Source organism: Rhinoderma darwinii, chromosome 4 (genome assembly GCF_050947455.1).
Source record: "Rhinoderma darwinii isolate aRhiDar2 chromosome 4, aRhiDar2.hap1, whole genome shotgun sequence".
NCBI lineage: Eukaryota > Metazoa > Chordata > Amphibia > Anura > Rhinodermatidae > Rhinoderma > Rhinoderma darwinii.
This window is the reverse complement of record NC_134690.1, coordinates 205,836,880-205,857,521: the sequence shown is the minus strand read 5'-3', so window position 1 is coordinate 205,857,521 and position 20,642 is coordinate 205,836,880. Positions and strand designations below refer to the sequence as shown.

At 35.4% G+C, this 20,642-nt stretch overlaps 1 protein-coding gene across 1 annotated transcript in view; it reads left to right on the top strand.

Moving 5' to 3' along the window:
- The first annotated feature begins 2,833 nt into the window (after positions 1–2,833).
- Positions 2,834–20,642, top strand: part of TBX18 (T-box transcription factor 18) — a 39,887-nt gene continuing 22,078 nt past the window's right edge. Inside the window, exons 1-4 of the mRNA XM_075864173.1 lie at positions 2,834–3,218; positions 5,223–5,412; positions 7,295–7,396; positions 12,977–13,148. Of these exons, the coding sequence (XP_075720288.1) occupies positions 3,023–3,218; positions 5,223–5,412; positions 7,295–7,396; positions 12,977–13,148 (660 nt within the window). The 5' untranslated portion in view covers positions 2,834–3,022. The remainder of the gene's footprint in view (positions 3,219–5,222; positions 5,413–7,294; positions 7,397–12,976; positions 13,149–20,642) is intronic.

Below are 20,642 nucleotides of genomic sequence, written 5' to 3'. Positions count from 1 at the left end.
ACACATACGGAATATTTTTGCTAATAATTTCTTTATTGAATTATATTAGAGTAATGTCAAAGTATTATATTATTCCGAGTCTACGGAATCTGCAGTTTAATTTTCAAGATTTTCTATTATAGTCCCAATATTGTTGGTATTTAGCTTTAATTTTACTTTACACAGTAGTTGTGAAAACAGCATTATATTATCTCTGGAAATATTCATCAATCATATATAGTTGTTGGAGCTGATGATATAAAAGTCTATAAAGCACAAACAAGTATAAGTGTAGAGTAGACATATGCAGAGCTATTCTGCAATAGCTGAAGTGCTGCAAATGTAAATGTGTTATGCCAGTCTGCCAGTTCTCTAATACCCAGAATCCCATTTAGCCCCATAGGTTGCATTTGTATACTGAGTACAGAGAGAGCATGCAGCAGCTACTACACTTTGCTGCTCTCCTATTACACAAAGGGAGTTCGTCTCCCTAATCCCTATTGTAACACTTCTCTGCATTATATAACTTTGGAGTATATCAAGTACCGGTAAATTATTTCACTTTGCGTCATAGCAATATTAAACAGGAATATTTATTGGTTAAAAACAAATACATAAATACCTGTATGGAAAAGAAATGATCAAATCAAAGCAGCGAAATCAGTATAGAAAGGAAGAAAAGAAAAAAAGCGAAATGAAAGAGAAATACACTATTAAGATATGGGAGTATTAATAATATTATAACTAATAAAATAATAACAGGTCTTTACCAAACTGAAATATGTATATTCATTATAAAAGTACACAGGTGTAATAATGTATATAATAGTAATAGTAATATTTCAAAATAGACTAATATTATCTGAGGCAAATGTGTGACAGAGAATTGAGACCGAAAAAAAAAGATGGAAGAGGGCAACATGTGTGCTCAGGCTGAGAGCCCCAGGTTGTGAGAGCAGTGAGTGAGGGGAGATGAGGGGCTGTGTCAGGAGAGCTGTGAAGTCCTCCATCCCGTTGCACCTCTACACATTTAACAACTCCCAGCATAAACCTTGTCAACCTATAAAGAGGGAGCCTTAACTTTTTATTAAGGTGCTAAATTCAAGTCACTGTGGTGGAAACAGCAATCTTCTTCAGCTTACAGGAAGGGCAAAGCCTCAGCTGCTGTGATAAAATTATACTGTAATTAGGTGAAAACCTGACTAATTGGGATGAGAATACAGGCACAGAAAGCAGAGCAGGACCAGCAAGAGGCCCACATTGTAATGATATTAGTACAGGGACTGGGGTATGTCTCCAAGATATCTAGAGCCACACAAACATATCCAGATCCTGGGGCCTCCACTGGCTTCTATGCCTTGTCCTTGTCCTTTATACTCAGTGTCATCCAGCCACCTGACACAACATGCTCAACCTTTATATTGGGTCATCTGAGCACATCATAGCTGGCATGCAGTCCTTAATGGCTACAAACTATTTCAGGCATGTGGTCATTTTGAAATGAGAAGTTCAGAATTTATCACTAGAGTGGAGAAACTGATGACCATGATGATGATGATAGTGACAAGTTAGTGACAAGAGTATAGAACACAGCAGGATTAGTGGTGTCCCTGATAATGATAGTGATCATTTCCCTACACATATATACATACAATACACAGCAGTATGAGTAGAGTGACTGATGATGAAAATCCCCTACATATAGGACTATAGAACATCGATTTATAAGTAGAGTCATTGTTGACAATCCTGTGCTCTTTAAACACACAGTAATAGGAACAAAGAACACAACAATATGAGTGGAGTAACTGAGGATCATCTCCTAATACACATAGAAAGACAGGTGCAATACACAGCAGTATGATTGGAGTTACTCATTGACGTACAGAACATAGCAGTGTAATATTGTGGTATAGAACACACCAGTATGAGGGGAGTCACTGGTGATCATTACACATTGGAGTCTAGCACACAGAAATACGGGTAGTCACTGGTGATGAATATCACACATTGGAGTATAGAGTATAAATAGTCACTGATGATGATCATTATATATAGGTGTACGGAACACACAAATATGGATAGTCACTGATGATCATCACACATTGGAGTATAGAGTATGATTAGTCAATTATGATGAATATCACACATTGGAGTACAGCACACAGAAGTATAAGTAGTCACAGATGATGGTCATCACACATTGGAGTATAGCACACAGAAGTATAAATAGTCACAGATGATGATGATGATCATCACACATTGAAGTACAGCACACAGAAGTATAAGTAGTCACAGATGATGGTCATCACACATTGGAGTATAGCACACAGAAGTATAAATAGTCACAGATGATGATCATCGCACATTGGAGTATAGCACACAGAAGTATTAGTAGTCACTGATGATGGTCATCACACATTGGAGTTTAGCACACAGAAGTATAAGTAGTCACAGATGATGATCATCACACATTGGAGTTTAGCACACAGAAGTATAAGTAGTCACAGATGATGATCATCACACATTGGAGTTTAGCACACAGAAGTATAAGTAGTCACTGACATAATGGCAGTACTGAGGGCAGCAGTCTGTGGGCAGCCGTCCTGGGTGCGGGGGTGTTAGTGGATCAGTCTGGGTAGATCTTGGTTATAACTTTAGGCCATTACATGATCTGGCTTCCCTCACAGCCTAATTAGGAAGTAGCGTCGCCCCTTGTGGAACTCTGCAGCGGTGATTGGTCAGAAGGGATGTGATTGACACATGTCAAGCCCCTCCCCGTCCCGCCGCTTTATTGTCACTAATGAGCAAGTTGTCTCCAGCGTTCTCCAGTTCTGCAGCGCTGACAGATCAAGGCTACAAATATCAATTAGCGGCTGTAATACGCCGTGTCCCCCGTGTCAGAGCTTCCTGGGAGCCCGCACCGGACACAGGGAACAGGAGGGGAGACACCGCCTGACTGTGGATTACACTTCTCCTGCGGCTGTACAGGGGGCATGTCATATATATGTGCCGTGTAATAGCGCTGCTCTATATATGAGACATGGCAGACAAGAGGAGGTCACCCTGCACCATGAGCCTCAAGGCGCACGCCTTCTCAGTGGAGGCTCTCATCGGGGCTGAGAAGCTGCAGAAGAAGAAGCGGAGGAAGCTGGAGGATGGAGCTGAGGACAGGGAGAGCTCAGAGCAGCCCGGGGTCACTGAGCTCGAACACCCTGTATGCAGCATGCTGCCCTCCTGTAAGTCTTCATATAGTTATGGCTCTGCTGCATATCAGCCTCTGCATTGTAAGGCCACATAGTAATATGTTCTTTTTACATCTTCAAGTTTTATAATAGTTGCCAAAAACGGTCTAAAACGGCACAAAATAATATAATACAATATAATGTAATATAATAGTAATATTCCGCTTTACAGCAACGTAATATAAAGTAGGTCTTGAGCTGGCGTTATTGTTGGATGGGATATAACATTGTACAAAAGTATACATAGATATGATAAAGTTATACATAGATATTATAAAGTTATAAATATATATTATAAAGTTATACATAGGTATGATAAAGTTATACATAGATATGATAAAGTTATATATACATATAAAGTTCTATGGATTTGATAAAGTTATACATAGATATGATAAAGTTATACATAGATATTATAAAGTTATACATAGATATGATAAAGTTATACATAGATATGATAAAGTTATACATAGATATGATAAAGTTATACATAGGTATGATAAAGTTATATATATACATATACAGTTCTATAGATATGATAAAGTCATACATAGATATGATAAAGTCATACATCGATATTATAAAGTTATACATAGATATTATATAATTATATCGATATAAAATTCTATAGATATGATAAAGTCATACATAGCTATGCTAAAGTTATACATAGATATGATACAATTCTATAGACATTATAAAGTTATAGATATGTCATAGATCGATATTATAAAGTTATATTTGCAGACAGTTCACTGTATGGATAAGGGGCCATGAATGGTGTTCACATTTCTCCTCAGCTGTGCCCTGAGTGATGTCAATTGTTCAGAACGCCCTGTACCTGTAGATGATGGTTGGCACTAACATTATCGGGCACTAGTTCTGCATAGTTTCCAAATCACAGACGACAGTAGTAGATGTGCTGTAGAAGAGCTATTGGGGGGGGGGGGGGGGCTGTGTTTAATAACTGATAACACGGCTGGATAACTGATGTAAAGTTTGCGGAGTTCTGATGTAATATTCTATTTTTGGAGGGTTTGATTCTGTAGAATGCCCATTGTTCACAAAATATAAGTAAGACAAAAATCATAAATAAAATGCGAGTGCTATACTGAATATAAGGCCGCCTTTACACCAGGATTTGCTCCTCTGTTTTTTTGATAAATGTTTTGTCAAACAAAAGAAGAAATTGATTCTTTTAGGGATCCCATTAATATCTGCAGAGTGAAAATAGATGTAAGTAAGCCAGTTTTACATCAGTTTGTGCCAGTTGGGTTAGAATGGTTTTATTTAAATTTATTCTTTCTGTAGGGACCTGAAAATAGAACCAGAAAAATTGGGAAACTGATACAAACTGATAGAATTTCATGCATTAGCTGTACAACCGGTTTAGAGCCGTTGCAATATATATATATATATATATATATATATATATATATATATATATATATATATATATATATATATATATATGAGTATAAGGTAAAATACACTAGTGTGATGCCTCCTTACAGAATATTTGTTGCAAGGTAGGAAAAGCTGACTAAAATATCAATAATTCTGGTACTAAAACTTATGTAGCAGTAATATTATTATTATTATTATTATTATTATTATTATTATTATTATTATTATTATTATTATTATTATTGGTAGCAGTAGTAGTAGTATTGTTGTTAATATTATTTTATAGAATATTTGGTAATTGATATAATTCAAAATGGAAATGATATCTCGGAATAGATAAATGTTCTTTAGTTATTTCCTGCAGTTATTTGGGGGCATAGATTCCAATTTCTAACTTATTTTTAGTCATTGTAGATTTATAATTTAGATCTATGAGAATAATCCGACTCGAAGATTATAGATTAATTTGTGAATCCAGTGCAGAAATTCGCAACCAGCAATGATACTTCTATATCCAGCACATATGATTTCGGTTGCAACTTTCTAGACATGTATGGTGGTGACCTGACTTTGCACTGTGTGGCCCTGCAGCTCCCAGCGAAGATGGCTATGGTGGAGTGAAGGCAGCAGCTGGCACTTGTAGTTCCCCCCTGTCCTCTCCTGTGGTGGCTGCCCCAGTGGGAAATGCTTCCTCGGTCATTCGTGTGGATCTTCAGGGAGCAGAGTTATGGAAGCGCTTTCATGAGATCGGGACGGAGATGATCATCACCAAGGCCGGGAGGTGAGAAGAGTCCAATTCATACTTTATTACTACTCACAGATAGATGGATGGATAGATAGATAGATTAGATAGATAGATAGATAGATAGATAGATAGATAGATAGATAGATAGATAGATAGATAGATAGATAGATAGATAGATAGATAGATAGATAGATAGATAGATAGATAGATAGATAGATAGATAGATAGATAGAGAGATAGATATGAGATAGATAGATATGAGATAGATAGATAGATAGATAGATAGATAGATAGATAGATAGATAGATAGATAGATAGATCTTGCTGCTGTGGATAACTGTGCAGTGAGATGATCCAACTCCACAACTATCCTTCATGATGCTGAATGTAAGGCGACTGCCAGAAGGCCAGTGACATCCTTCTAGACAAGGTTTGGCACTCACATCTCACTCTGAATGTTTCCACCATGATGTGTTTGCTGGATAAACACCATACACTGTAAATCACCTCTGCCATTACATAGGCTGCAGCCTACACCAAAACCTGAACCCATAACTGCTCACACAAACATTATGGGATATTCACCTGGAGCTGATGAGAGGACTTTGCCTTGAAAACCTCAGTTATGATCTCCAGCCAGTAATGACAGAATAAACAAGATCCAGCATTAAAGTGAAATATAGTTCTATCAGTCCAGCATACAGGTTCATGGAAGGGTTTATAGAAGTCCTCTAGCCGGGACTCTACAAAATATATCACTGAGGGACTATGAGACCCCCACTTGTGCCAAGAAAAGTTAACTTAGGACAGGAAGTAAGTTTGCTGTTAAAGTAATAGGGGGCCAGCATAGACTGGAACATCAGGATCGCTGCAGATGAGTAACAAGTGGGACTGGTGCTCGAATTCCAACCTTTCCTAGTAATTGCCATACAGGAAGAATTGCCCTTACACACTAATATATATATTTGGCCTCCTAATTCCCAATATTTTATAAAATAATTATTATAATTCAAACTAGGGAACAAATAGGCCACAGCCTCTGCAGGCCTGGATGTAACTAGTACAGAATACCCTGCGCCTCTTGTAACATTGTATGCTAATACGACACATGGTTGCAATAAACATTTTTGTTTTGTATTTAATAAAATGATTCCTGTACATATTGTTTTGCTGAGCTCACTGGGGAAAGCTGACATGTATAGATTTCCATATTAGAAGGACAGCAGGATGGGGTCCCCGCACCTAAATTGAAGCTTACAGAATGATGAAGTGAGTGCAGATGGAAAGTCTGCTCCAACAGTTGGAGACGTGTAGCAGCAGCAGCCTGTGCAGTGCTCATTAGAGCAGCTCCATGAATTGGGTCTTCTTCTGAAAAGACACGGTTCAAAGACAGATGTACAAGAAAACCTTGGTATTTTTTTTACAAGGACCTCAGCTTATTAAATATTGCACAAACATATTTGATGAAATCCATATGTTCCAGGCTACATTTCCCTGCCTCTATAGCAGCCATCTAACTGCTGCACAATGCACTGTTTGTCCAGGGGAGTCTCAGCCAAACCTCTATGTTCTACAGGTGCATAGAGGGAAATATCAGGAGGACACTTTCTTGGCTAACATTAGGCTATGTAGTATCTGACATTCATTGGAGGCTCACACTGGACACTGTGTCATCATAAATCATCCACACACCTAGGAACACACTAGAACATCAAGCACCCTGCACCCTTGTCCTCAATACCCTTCTCTATATAGAGAAACAAGAGATGTCCGGTCTAGTTCAGTTTTATTCAGAATTATTATTTATTTATTTATTTACCTATTGATTAATTTCAATATTAATTCATTGGTTTATTTAATTGTTTGTTTGTTTTTTAAATATTATTTATTATTACTATTATTATTATTCATTTCACAGGCGGATGTTTCCAGCAATGAGGGTGAAGATTTCTGGACTAGACCCTCACCAGCAATATTATATAGCCATGGACATAGTGCCTGTGGATAATAAAAGATACCGGTAATTGTTACGTTTATATATATTTGGTACTCGCTTATCCGGTTTTCAGTAGTTTGAAGACAATTCTATTTTTCATTTTAGTGTGTGTATGTGTCTATATAAATGTTTGTATATGTATGTATGTATGCATGTATGTTGTGTGTACGTGTGTGTCTACGTACACACACACACACACACACACACACACACACACACACACACACACACACACACACACACACACACACACACACACACACACACACATATGTGTGTGTGCGTGTGTGTGTTATTTTGCGGTAAAAGTTTAACAGTCATTTACTGCAGTTCTCAGAGGGTCTTATTGGTTTCACTAGACATAACGGTGTATTTGTGAATTACTAGTTTTATTTATTGCTCATTTTACTTGTCAGGGATATTCATTATGATGTTCAGTGAATATTTGGGGATTTTCTCGGTGCTCATACAAAGCACTGGAAGAAAATCGGTTACGGTTCATTGTTGATGTCTATAATGCCAGCGATTTTACATTAAGCTCGGTGCAAATCATGATGATAGTTTATTGCTTACATTGCGTATTTCCTTCAGCCCTCAATTGTATTATAGATTGAATGTTTATGAAATGTACCTTTAGATATAGATCCGTTTTTGCTCGCTGTTTGACTCTTCGGCGGTTATTGCAGAAGCTGTTGTATCTTAGTGGGGAAAGAATGAACAGTGTACTGTAGAGACGGACGTAGTTATACGTGAAACATTATATTCCAGGAGCGCAGAACGTCTTTTCCTTTTACATGTATCCATTGAATATAAATAATAACTGTGGAAAATATTACTTTTTCCGTGAACGGAGTATTCCAAATATATTTGTATTTATTCATTGTCCTGTGTTCCTTTTATGTATATTTCGACTTGCGCTGATTTGTGTTTTGTTTTTTTACAATATGTTCGATTTTAACCATTTACGGTCTGACTGTTTTTTTTAATTTTTGTGTAGACATCTTTGACTGTGGTAGACTAAATTATAGTTGACGTATAAATGATAGATAGATAGATATTTGGCAATAGATAGATGATAGATAGATAGATAGATAGATAGATAGATAGATAGATAGATAGATAGATAGATAGATAGATAGATAGATAGATAGATAGAGAGAGAGATAGATAGATAGATAGATAGATAGATAGATAGATAGATAGATAGATAGATAGATAGATAAAGAGAGTTAATAGATACCAGATAAAGACATAGTAGATAAATGGATAGATGATAGATAGATAGATAGATAGATAGATAGATAGATAGATAGATAGATAGATAGATAGATAGATAGATAGATAGATAGATGGATGGACACAGTTAATAGATAGATAACAGAAAAATACATTGTTGATAGAAAGATAGATAGATAAATAGATAAATAAATAAAGACAAAGTTAATAGATAGATAGATAGATAGATAGATAGATATTAGATAGATAGGTAGATAGATAGATAAATAGATAAAGACACAGTTAATAGATACCAGAAAAAGACATAGTAGATAGATGGATAGATGATAGATAGATAGATAGATAGATAGATAGATAGATAGATAGATAGATAGATAGATAGATAGATAGATAGATAGATAGATAGATAGATAGATAGATAGATAGATGGATATACACACCTTTAATAGATAACAGAAAAATAGATTGTAGATAGCAAGATAGATAAATAAAAAAATAAAGACAATTAATAGATAGATTGATATGAGATAGATAGATAGATAAATCGAGAGATAGATAAAAACACAGTTAATAGATGCCAGAAAAAGACATAGTAGATAGATGGATAGATTATAGATAATAGATAGGTAAATAGATGATAGATAGATAGATAGATAGATAGATAGATAGATAGATAGATAGATACAATCACAGACACAGTTAATAGATACCAGAAAAAGACATAGTAGAAAGATGGATAGATTATAGATAGATAGATAGATAGATAGATAGATAGATAGATAGATAGATAGATAGATAGATAGATATGAGATAGATAGATAGATAGATAGATATGAGATAGATAGATAGATAGATATGAGATAGATAGATATGAGATAGATAGATAGATAGATAGATAGATAGATAGATAGATAGATAGATAGATAGATAGATAGATAGATAGATAGATAGATAGATAGATAGATATGAGATAGATAGATATGAGATAGATAGATATGAGATAGATAGATATGAGATAGATAGATATGAGATAGATAGATAGATAGATAGATAGATAGATAGATAGATAGATAGATAGATAGATAGATAGATAGATAGATAGATAGATAGATAGATAGATATGAGAGATAGATAGATAGATAGATAGATAGATAGATAGATAGATAGATAGATAGATAGATAGATAGATAGATAGATAGATAGATATGAGATAGATAGATATGAGATAGATAGATATGAGATAGATAGATAGATATGAGATAGATAGATATGAGATAGATAGATAGATAGATATGAGAGATAGATAGATAGATAGATAGATAGATAGATAGATAGATAGATAGATAGATAGATAGATAGATAGATATGAGATAGATAGATATGAGATAGATAGATATGAGATAGATAGATATGAGATAGATATGAGAGATAGATAGATAGATAGATAGATAGATAGATAGATAGATAGATAGATAGATAGATAGATAGATAGATAGATAGATAGATAGATATGAGATAGATAGATATGAGATAGATAGATATGAGATAGATATAAGATAGACAGACAGACAGACGATTGTTTGACATATAGATGTAGATTGTGGGACATACAGCTTTACATATTATTTATATACACAAGTTTAGGCATTGTCTTTGTAACCTTTTGCTCATATTAGACTAAGAAGTATCTAATATCATGCAGACTTTAACCCTCTAGTTACAATATTACTTTTGATGAATGAGATACTAAAGCAGCATATCTAATAGTCTCTATTAAACAGATCTGTATGTTCTTTTTAATGTCTGGCTATTATTTCCTGGAGACAAACATGTTCTACTCATTTACTGACCCTGATCATAGTTTAATGACACCCACAACAAAATAAATGACAAGAAAAACTGTTTCTGTGAAGAAATGCTTTTCTTCCTGCAGAAGCCATCACCTCCACTCTCCTAACATTATTTGGAAATTAGAAGTGAACGGGGGCTAATACTTACCCTCTCTGTAGAGTTTATACTAGTATGTGGAGCTTTCCAGACCCTTCAGTGTAAGGCCTCCTCTACATATAGATATTTTTTGGCGTTTTAAACGGTATGAAAAAATACACGTTAAAAAGCCAGAGTTTTGTAATATGTAACAGCATTTTTTTATGACACTTTTAGTGATGTTTTTGGTGGTGTTTTTTTTTTTTCATTTAATGTCATTTTGTACTGGCTTATTTTCTGGCTTCTTTGAAGTCCTATAGAGAAACCTATGAAAAAAATGCCTGAAAAAAAAACACCTTACCCAAAGCATGCCGCGTTTGGAAAAAAATGCTACTGACCACAAAACTGCTTCAATAAGGCCACAAACCAAAACGCAGTTGTATGTAGTGAATTTTATATTTCACTATAGACTTTAATGTAACACCTGGCTGCGCTAAAAATGTAGTTTAAAATGCCATAAAAAATTCACAAAAATGCAGAAAAACGCTTTGTGAATCCACAGGATAAACATATGCCGTTTTTGGTGACATTTTTTATGCAGTTTTTTTAGCCAGTAGAAAGGCAAAGGGAATCACTATTGTATTCACTCCCGATCTAAAAAGGACTGTATAAAAACGGAATGTTTTAAAAAAAATAAAAAATAAAATAAAAATAAAATAAAATAGAAGATCTTTTTTTACACATACCATTCATTTCTGTTGTCTATATCAGTTCAATGATCAGTCCGATATTCTATTGACTTAAGTGTTGTCTTTTTGGGAAACATTTGCTACATGTTTTTACATTGAGGTCAATAGAGTATAGGTTGGACAACAGAAGCAGAGACATGCATCAAACATACTCAACAGATGCCAGTGTAAATATACCTTTAGGTGTAATTATGCCTTTAGGATGTGTTCAAGCTTTAATTTTTGTGTAGTATTTTTTTGATTTAACGGACAGATCAGTCAAGGGATCTCATTAAAGCCAGGATCACACATACAGTTTTGGTGCAGTTCTTGGCTCAGTTTTTTGAGCCAAAGCCAGAAGTGGATCCAAAAGAAAAGTATAAAGAAAAGACTTAGGGCACATTCAGACGTGGTGGAATTGCTGTTGAATTCCGTTCCGGACAGTCCGCGGTGGAAATTTGCAGCAGCTGGTTTGTACATTGGTTTCCATACCTTTCTAGGTAACTTAGTTCAGCCATTGCGGAAAATTACTGTACTGAATTTAGGCTCCGATGCAGAATTTTCACTTTGCAGCATGCATATTTTGTTGCGGAGAAGCAGCGGAATTTCACTGCAGATTTCAGCTTTTGCAATGTCTGAATTATATGTCAAATTTGAAAATGTTGCTGCACATTCACAAAGAAACTGCAGCCACATGCAAAATTAAAAACGGCTGAAAATTACGGGGCTGTTTTCAATTGAAAACAGCCTCTGATTTTCAGCCGTTTTTGAAGCAGAAAAAGTTTTTTGAGGCCTTTTTTTAAACATTTTTGGAGCTGTTTTTCAATTGACCCTATGAAAAACAGCTCCAAAAATGCTTCTTCTTTTTACGTGGTGTCTTTTTACACGCCGTTTTTTAAAACAGCGGCGTAAAAAAATGCCCCGTCTGAACTAAACAGCATCTTTCCCATTTATTTCAATGGGAAAGTGTTTTCAGTAGCGTTTTTCAAGGCGTATTTCGAGGCGTTTACGCCCCGAAATACGCCTGAAAACACTGCGTGTGAACATAATCTAATCCATCTCCTTTCTTTTGTGTCCACTGCTGTGTTTGGCTAAAAAAAACTGACCCAAAAACTGCATCACAATCGTGTGTGTGAGCGTGCCCTAGTTTCCTTTCACACCTAGTTTTTGGAAAAAGAAAATTTTTCAAAAAAACGAGTAAAAAAACATGGGGCTTATCTTCTAAGGAACTCAATATGATACCAAAGTACATTAATTTACAACAGTAAACTAATGTTCCATCATGACAAGTTTTTCCGAAAGGATTCGTCATTATCTGATTTTTCTTTATAGGTGGGCGGTGGAATGAAAACAACTGACGTCAAATTGCCGTTAGTTTTTAATCAATTTAGGACACTTGCAGAGCAAACAAATCCCCAACAAGTTTGAATGCAGGTTACATACATAGTCTATTCACTTTAACGTAAAAAAAAATATGAATAAAAAAATATGTCTCTCCAATATATATATATATTTTCAATTAAAATAATTTGAGTACATTTTGGACATTGACACAAAAAGGCATCAGTTGTCCACATGTAAATTTGTAGGTTCACCCAGCTAATGAAAACATGAATGCGCTCCTTCATTTAAAGTTTCTGTCAACAACTGCATTATTTTGTGGAAGTAAAATTTCTTATAGTGATCAAATGCGTTTTCTTATCTATTCCTTCAGCTATGTCTACCACAGTTCCAAATGGATGGTTGCAGGCAATGCGGACTCTCCCGTTCCGCCACGTGTTTATATCCACCCAGATTCCCCAGCGTCTGGAGAGACCTGGATGAGACAAGTTATTAGTTTTGATAAATTAAAACTTACCAATAATGAACTGGATGACCAAGGCCATGTGAGTATTAGTATTGGAAAAACACATATTATTTTCTTTGCTGCCTATGTTTTTGCATATAGAGAGCTACATATATTTTATTGCTATACAAATGATGTAATATAGGGCAATGTATATAGAGTGCTACAGATAGTGAAGAACTATCAAGAAGTACTAGGGACACGCTATGCTCATAGACACTAGATGGACATCTCTTTTATACAATATAACATATTGACTTAACTGGAAATTGTATTTACATTTTTTTTACTTTTTTTGATTAACCAGTGCGCAACATAGAAATCACGAATTTTCCATATTTTATGAATTAGTTTATTTTCTGCCTGGTAAGAAATTACAAGATTCCATAAAAGAGTTTAGGAAAATATAAATACACGTTTAAATGCTCTTTGGGCTTATTTTTATAACTGTGTAAATGAATGCAAGATGTGTTTACTAAATTTGCCAACAAGAGAATTAATGGGTATATGTTTACAATCTGAGACAAGGCATTGGAATTTCTAAGTTGGCTCATGAAATTATTATCTGTTTCTATCATGAAGAATGTGCTTATAAGTACAGCACATTAATGGATGAACGTGACTGGGCTTAAATATCCATGGCTAACAATGAGTCAGTGTTCATTCTAATAACTTACATTGTGTGTTTATGTTATTTATAGTATATTGTATCCGAAATTGTTTTAAATAGTCTACAAATTCTTTCTGTTTAAGAAACAGTTTCCTATTTTTGAATAAATAAAATATATTATCTCAGTTTAATTTAAGGTGAGTTTGCTGCCATTGTACGACATACATAACAATAATATTTTGCCCCATTTATCAAAACTGGCCATGTTGCCCAGGGCAAACAATCACAGCACAGCTTTCATTTTCTAAACTGCTCTGGAAAATTAAACCTAAATTTACATTTCAGCAGTTTTAGGGCCCATTCACACTAACGGTTTATTGCAGTATGTTTGTGAGGACTGCTGATCCTGAGAGCTAGTTGACAGATTGACTATTTGACTAGTTATTTTATAGGACACACTGCTGCCAAAGTGAATGCTGCAAATACTCCAGTGTGGACGTGCCCTTTTAGTTTTTTGTTTTTTTTACAATCAATATTGTGCAATCAGTAGAGTTGCCGAAACTATAAGGGGTGCAGAAGTTGCAGTCGCACTTTGGCCCTGGAGTCAAAGATGGTATTTGATGGTTCTAGATGACAGGGCTCATGCACACAACCGTTTTATAGCTCCATGCAAACTACGAATTGTACAGAGCCGTAATACAGAATCTCTATAATAATAATAGCCGTAATGCAGAAACTCCATTTACCTTTGATTTCATATGGAGGCATACATTTTTTTTTTTCATTCCACACATTGCTACTAGGGGTGAACACCTACATAATACAGTGCAGTGTGGAGGCACCATACAGCAGGCTAATATAGATCCTTATGTAGGAACATCTATATGGGTGCCAATTAGAATAATAAGAATGCCTTGATCATACTGATAACTGGTCCATACAGGAAATTCCTCTACACGGTGAAGTCATTTGGCGTATGACATATTTATGATATTTTTAGTGTTTTTTAGCTATATATGCTAAAGGAATAGGACCCTAGAATACAACTGGTCTAATGTATCAATAGTGTAGTTTGTACATCTTTATTTCCTGTTTTTTTATTTTTTTTATTTGTGACGATGAATCTGTAACATATTTATGAAACATATTATGAAGAATAGGAAAGTCTGTAGTATTTGTATTCAGTTATTTGGGTGGAAAAACCTGTTTTAAATATGTCTATGCAAATGATGGCATGTAGTGGCTGCTAAACCGAGTCCCCGTTTTAAACTGTCGAGGCTGTTGGTATTTGAGGTACAAAATGGAAAAAAATCATTAATACATACTGACAGCCACATATTTTTAACAGTCTTACTATTTACTGATGTATTCTTTTTTTTATTCTCATAACTGTTTCTGCCACTTGCTTTGACATTTTGTGAACATGACTATTCTACATTGGAATTTTAAATTAAGTAATATCAAAATCTGACGTGGCTTTGTGTTTTGCCTACATTCGAAGTCGTGAGCAAACCATACTACTGTTTCCTATGTATTATGGGCAATGGTCTTCCAGGCTATGCGAAAAATAAAGTTAGAAGAAATAGGTGTTACATGTGCGCTCATGCAATCAAGGATTGGTATATTTAGGTGTATTGAGAGGTTTCAGTTCCAAAGAATCCCATAACACATACAGATGTGTCCTGCCTTACCTTATATCATATCTCAACATATCCTGAGATGTGTGGCGCGAGATGACCAGCTTTAAAAAAAAATAATTATGTGTATTCTACATGTGTCTATGTGTGGCCAACCAGTGGTTGTGTTGTAAACAGCAATCTGTCAAGGGTTTTACTAGCGTGTCGCGATATTGTATTGAGTTGGTTTCATAAGAATTTGTAGTCCTTAACCAAATTCGAGCAAAGGTAAGGGTGAACCTATCTGTATTGCTTGCTTTTGACCATATAATGACTACATAACATTCAGAAATCTGTAGATGTGTACAGTTTTCCTAGCAATTAGGGTAAGATCTGTTAGCCCAATTGTGAAAATGTTGCTTTTTTTAAAATCTAGTATGCCTGTAAACAGAAAATCAGAAAGTCTGTGTAGGCTTCCCGTGTGTGTTACATTTTCCAGAATTTTCCCGTTTCTATCAATTACACATTTTAGTTTCCAATATATATATATATATATATATATATATATATATATATATATATATATATATATACATATATAACTCAACGATAAATGTATAAATATACAATAGGCTAGAACTCTCATTCAGACAATCTTGACAAAGAGGGGGCAAAGAGGGGGACATTTGCAAAAACATATTGGAGGAGATATTTTAACGTAACGACACCAGTTTCCTACTTCTAGTTCTATTCCACATTGGTGTGCCGCTGTGTGGTATGTCAGTCAGTATTAGAAAAAATTGCCCTTATGGGCTTTACTAACATTAGGCAGTTATACTTTTTAAGATGACATTTAAACATTTAATCTTTAGAAGAAGTCTTCTCCATAAAGACCATGAGGCACATTTACTAATACCAGTGCTCTGTAATGTAGAAATGTGACACAGCAATATTCCTTATCCTTCTTATGAACAGAAAAGTGTAGAAAAGCTTTTATTAATAAGTCAAACTTGGTGTCACTTGAAAGCTTCACTCTCTTTTACAAGCAGGAATGACGACTATTCAGCTTCTTGCACCCCCCACAGTTTGCAGTTATTGCTGGTGGAATCTGCTGACACCTGCATCCGGAATCTAGTATAATATGGCACTCATTAAAAGTAATGGGCAACATTGCAATAACAATATAGCCGTATTTGCAGTGGCTCTCCACTTTGGCTAATAGAGGGAGGTCCAATCAGGAACCCCATCTATGATGTCCATGTGACTAAATAAGGCACATGGCGAAGGTTCTACTAATAGACTACTTAAATTCTATGGAATGCCATTTTCTTCTAACCATTACTTTAATATTCAGGCTGCAGTTGTTAAAGCCATAAAGTGGAAGGAAAAGACTGGCCATTTCTGCCCTGAGTGACTTTACTCAAGGCCAAAAAATGAGAGGTGTCTAGACATGAAATGCTCGTTGCTATTAAAAACAGAGAGAAAAGTAGACACCCATCTGAATATACCGTATAAAAATATATATATATATATATATATATATATATATCCATACTCATGTTTGTACTCCTAACTGACCAACAGTTTCCAGGTTTCTACAGAAGTCAGGTCATAATATCCATATATTTCACTGTGTAAACTTCAGCAGTATACTTTACATTGTCAGTAATCATGCATCAATATCATCGATTGATTTAGGATGTTACATAGTTGAGGAGGACTTAATGGGGTCATTTTGTATGGTTTTCTCATTGCTACTAAGAGAAAAATGCCAGGCTTCCTTGAGGCATCGCATTACACCTGAGAAGTTACCAACATGAAGTCAAGGGTGACACTAAACTCAGTGACTCTTACTACTGCTCCAGGAGGATTTATGACTAGCAACTGGGATCACTGTTGGTTATTTGTGGGTAATGAAGAAGGGGACAACCATATGGTGTTATGCTGTTTATGCTATGATTAAAACACACACACAAACTCTCTCACTCACACACACACACACACACACACACACACACACACACATACACATACACATACATTATTATATTTTTTTTTTTAGAAGTGCTAATAAATTCTTGGGCCCTGTACATAGCATGAATAAACTATAAATACAAGCACGTACAATAAACATGGGCTTATTAAGTGTTAAGACTGGTACAGAAGAAAAAAAGGGCCCTGTCCATGAGATTTTACAATCTACAAGGGAAATGGAAAAGAGACAATAGGGGAGGCTAGAAGCTGCTTATAAAGGTGTACAGGGAAGATAGGGTTATTGCAGGGTATTCAGGTTGGGTTTGAAAGTTTGGATGGTAGGAGAGTACCGGAGTATGGGGGATGCCCAGGAGAAATCAGTGATTTGAGAAGCAGATAAGAGGAGAGCAGGGAATAAAGTCTTGCAATGGACTAAAGATTAGTTGTGAGTAGATTCAAGGAGATTAGGGCAGAGATGTATGGAAGAGGGAGTTTGTGAACTTGCTTGTATGTTATTTTTATTTTTAAAATGAATGCGCATGGCAATGTGTAGAAAGTGAAGCAAATGAGGCATAGTGTCACACCTGCCCACAGGTTGTGTGTGGTATTGCAGCTCAGCCCCATTCACTTCAGTTAACCTGAGATGTAATTCCAGGCATAACCCATAGACAGGTGCGGAGCTGTTTCTGGAAGGAAGCAGACATGTTTTTCTAATCCTGGACAATTCCTTTAAAGCGGATCTGTCACACATTCATGCTTCCCTGTCTGAGGGCAACATAGAGAAGTGACAGACATGCTGATTTCAGCTTGCTGTCACATATTAGGTAGTGTGCTGTCGTTTTGAGGGTTTAGTAGTTATACTTGTGGTACATTGCCAGCGGTGCAAGCTTGAGTTCAAATATATTCATATATTCACGCTCCCACAGCTTTCTCGCCACTGATTTAAACTTTTTAATAGGGAGAAAGTGTCAATCAGCGGCTGGAGGGTTGGGAGAGGCAGGGCAGCATAAATATTTGACAGATCCACTTTAACAAGGGAATTTATCTAGCTTTCTATGCCAGTTTTGTTGACGTAAAATAGTAGCAAAAATGCCCAATGAAGACGCAATTTGCATTGAAAATTGCGACTTTTGGGTATTGAGATATGTGACGCAGCATTCAGGACGTTGAGGGAACCCGGACAGGAAAAGTGAAAAGGAGCGGTGAGGTGAGTTTAACATTTTTATTTTATGTCCAATGGTGTGTGTGTGTGTGGGGAAGGGGGGGGGGGGGGTGGAATGGATAGCGCATGGCAGGCGGAAAGATGCAATAGATTTATTAAAAGGCAATCACCAGTCTTAGTAAATCTGCCCCCTAAGTATTTTACATTTCTTTCATTCACCTAGACAAATTGTCACTTGGACAAATGAAGGCTGTGATGTTGTGATGTATGAATTTCTTTTAACACACAATTTATGGTCATTATAAATGTCTTTGCTTTATGCATTATATATTTTTCTTTGGAAGTTTCTAAGGATGCACAGCAAAATTAATTTTCTCCTTTTTTACATAATTCATTTTACTTTATTTAGATGCTTTACTCTTCATAGCATTGTTTTAGAACGATTGTTCAAGCCATTTGTCTATTAGATCTAGCATTAAAAATGTTCTATTAAATCTATCATATAAATTGGATATGACCAAGCGATACTTATACTTCTGTAGATATTATGTGTCGGATGTGTTAGAAATGGTCAAATATTTACTTTCATTAGCTTCAGGATTAAATATGAGCTTAATTCTATTAAAAAACGTGAAAGAAATATGCAGAACAGATGTTAGCTGTTAACACCATGTCTAATTAAATTACCATTACGTTAAATTAGTTAATATAATAGATTATGGGATTACAATTAAAGGATTTGGTGTACAGTGGTCACAGGGAGTTTATGTTATATTTCTAAAAATCTTTTTGATATTTTATACATGTATAAAAATGGATTCATCTGTTTTTTTTTTCCACTTTTGAATTTTACTCTTTATATTGATAATATTAATTTGATTTATTCTGTTACTAAATATCAGTTGAAGTAGTATTTTAGTTTTATTTATCCTAAACTAGACGAAAGTATGTACGATATCTTTAGTCTGTACAGTCTTTATGGTTGTGAAAAACTGCCATACATATACTATGTTCATATATTTATCATTCCTATTTTTGAGGGTATGTGCACACGAGGGCATTACGTCCGTAATTGACGGACGTATTTCGGCCGCAAGTACCGGACCGAACACAGTGCAGTGAGCCGGGCTCCTACCATCATAGTTATGTACGATGCTAGGAGTCCCTGCCTCGCTGCCGGACAACTGTCCCGTACTGAAAACATGATTACAGTACGGGACAGTAGTTCCACGGAGAGGCAGAGACTCCTAGCATCGTACATAACTATGATGCTAGGAGCCCGGCTCCCTGCACTGAGTTCGGTCCGGGACTTCCGGCCGAAATACGTCCGACCATTACGGACGTTAATGTGCTCGTGTGAACCCAGCCTTCATATGTTAGAACTTTCTTTTACAGTTTTTGGTAGTGGTTGTCTTCTATTACTTGTAAATGTTAAGTCACCTGTAAACAAAACTGTAGATGATCTCTAAACTCCCTAACGCATTTCTATGCTTTCTAGAGTATAAGATTTATATCTAACTAGTGATTTAATCAGAATAAGGTTACAATTTTATCCTAAAATTAACCGCTGGACTTAAAAATAGCAGGCCTCTATTGTAGGAGCCCAATTTACAAATGAAAAATAAAGAAATGTAAGTTCTACACAGTGTCCAAAGTAAGATGACTGATGGCAGTCATTTTATTTCCACTCTCAGATTTTATTATTTGAAAAGTTTTCAAGCTCTCAATGTTGCTCAATACTATACTTGTGGCGCAATATATAAGGAGGGTGAAATTTATCTATCATGGTTTCATGCTTTCATGAAGTACATGCCATGTAGTTTTGTCTTGATACTATTAGTATAATCAAATTCTGTTATATTAAAAACATTTTTTTTTGCAATATTTTTTTTATTGGAAACAAGTGACTGTTCTCTCTCTTACTGTAAGCAAGAGCTCAAAATATTTGACATCAATAGCGTATGGCATGGTCTAAATACCACTTCTATCACAGTTTGTTCTTGATTATTCATGCCTTCCAACAAGATTCTGAAGTCGTCAGCAATACAATAAGTTAATATTAGCTTTTGAAGTTGCAGGATAAAAACCAAACCACAGTTTCAAAAACAGTTTTGATGGTCATTCAACTGTGGATAATTAGGATCAGAAAGGAATTCATAATGAATTAAATCT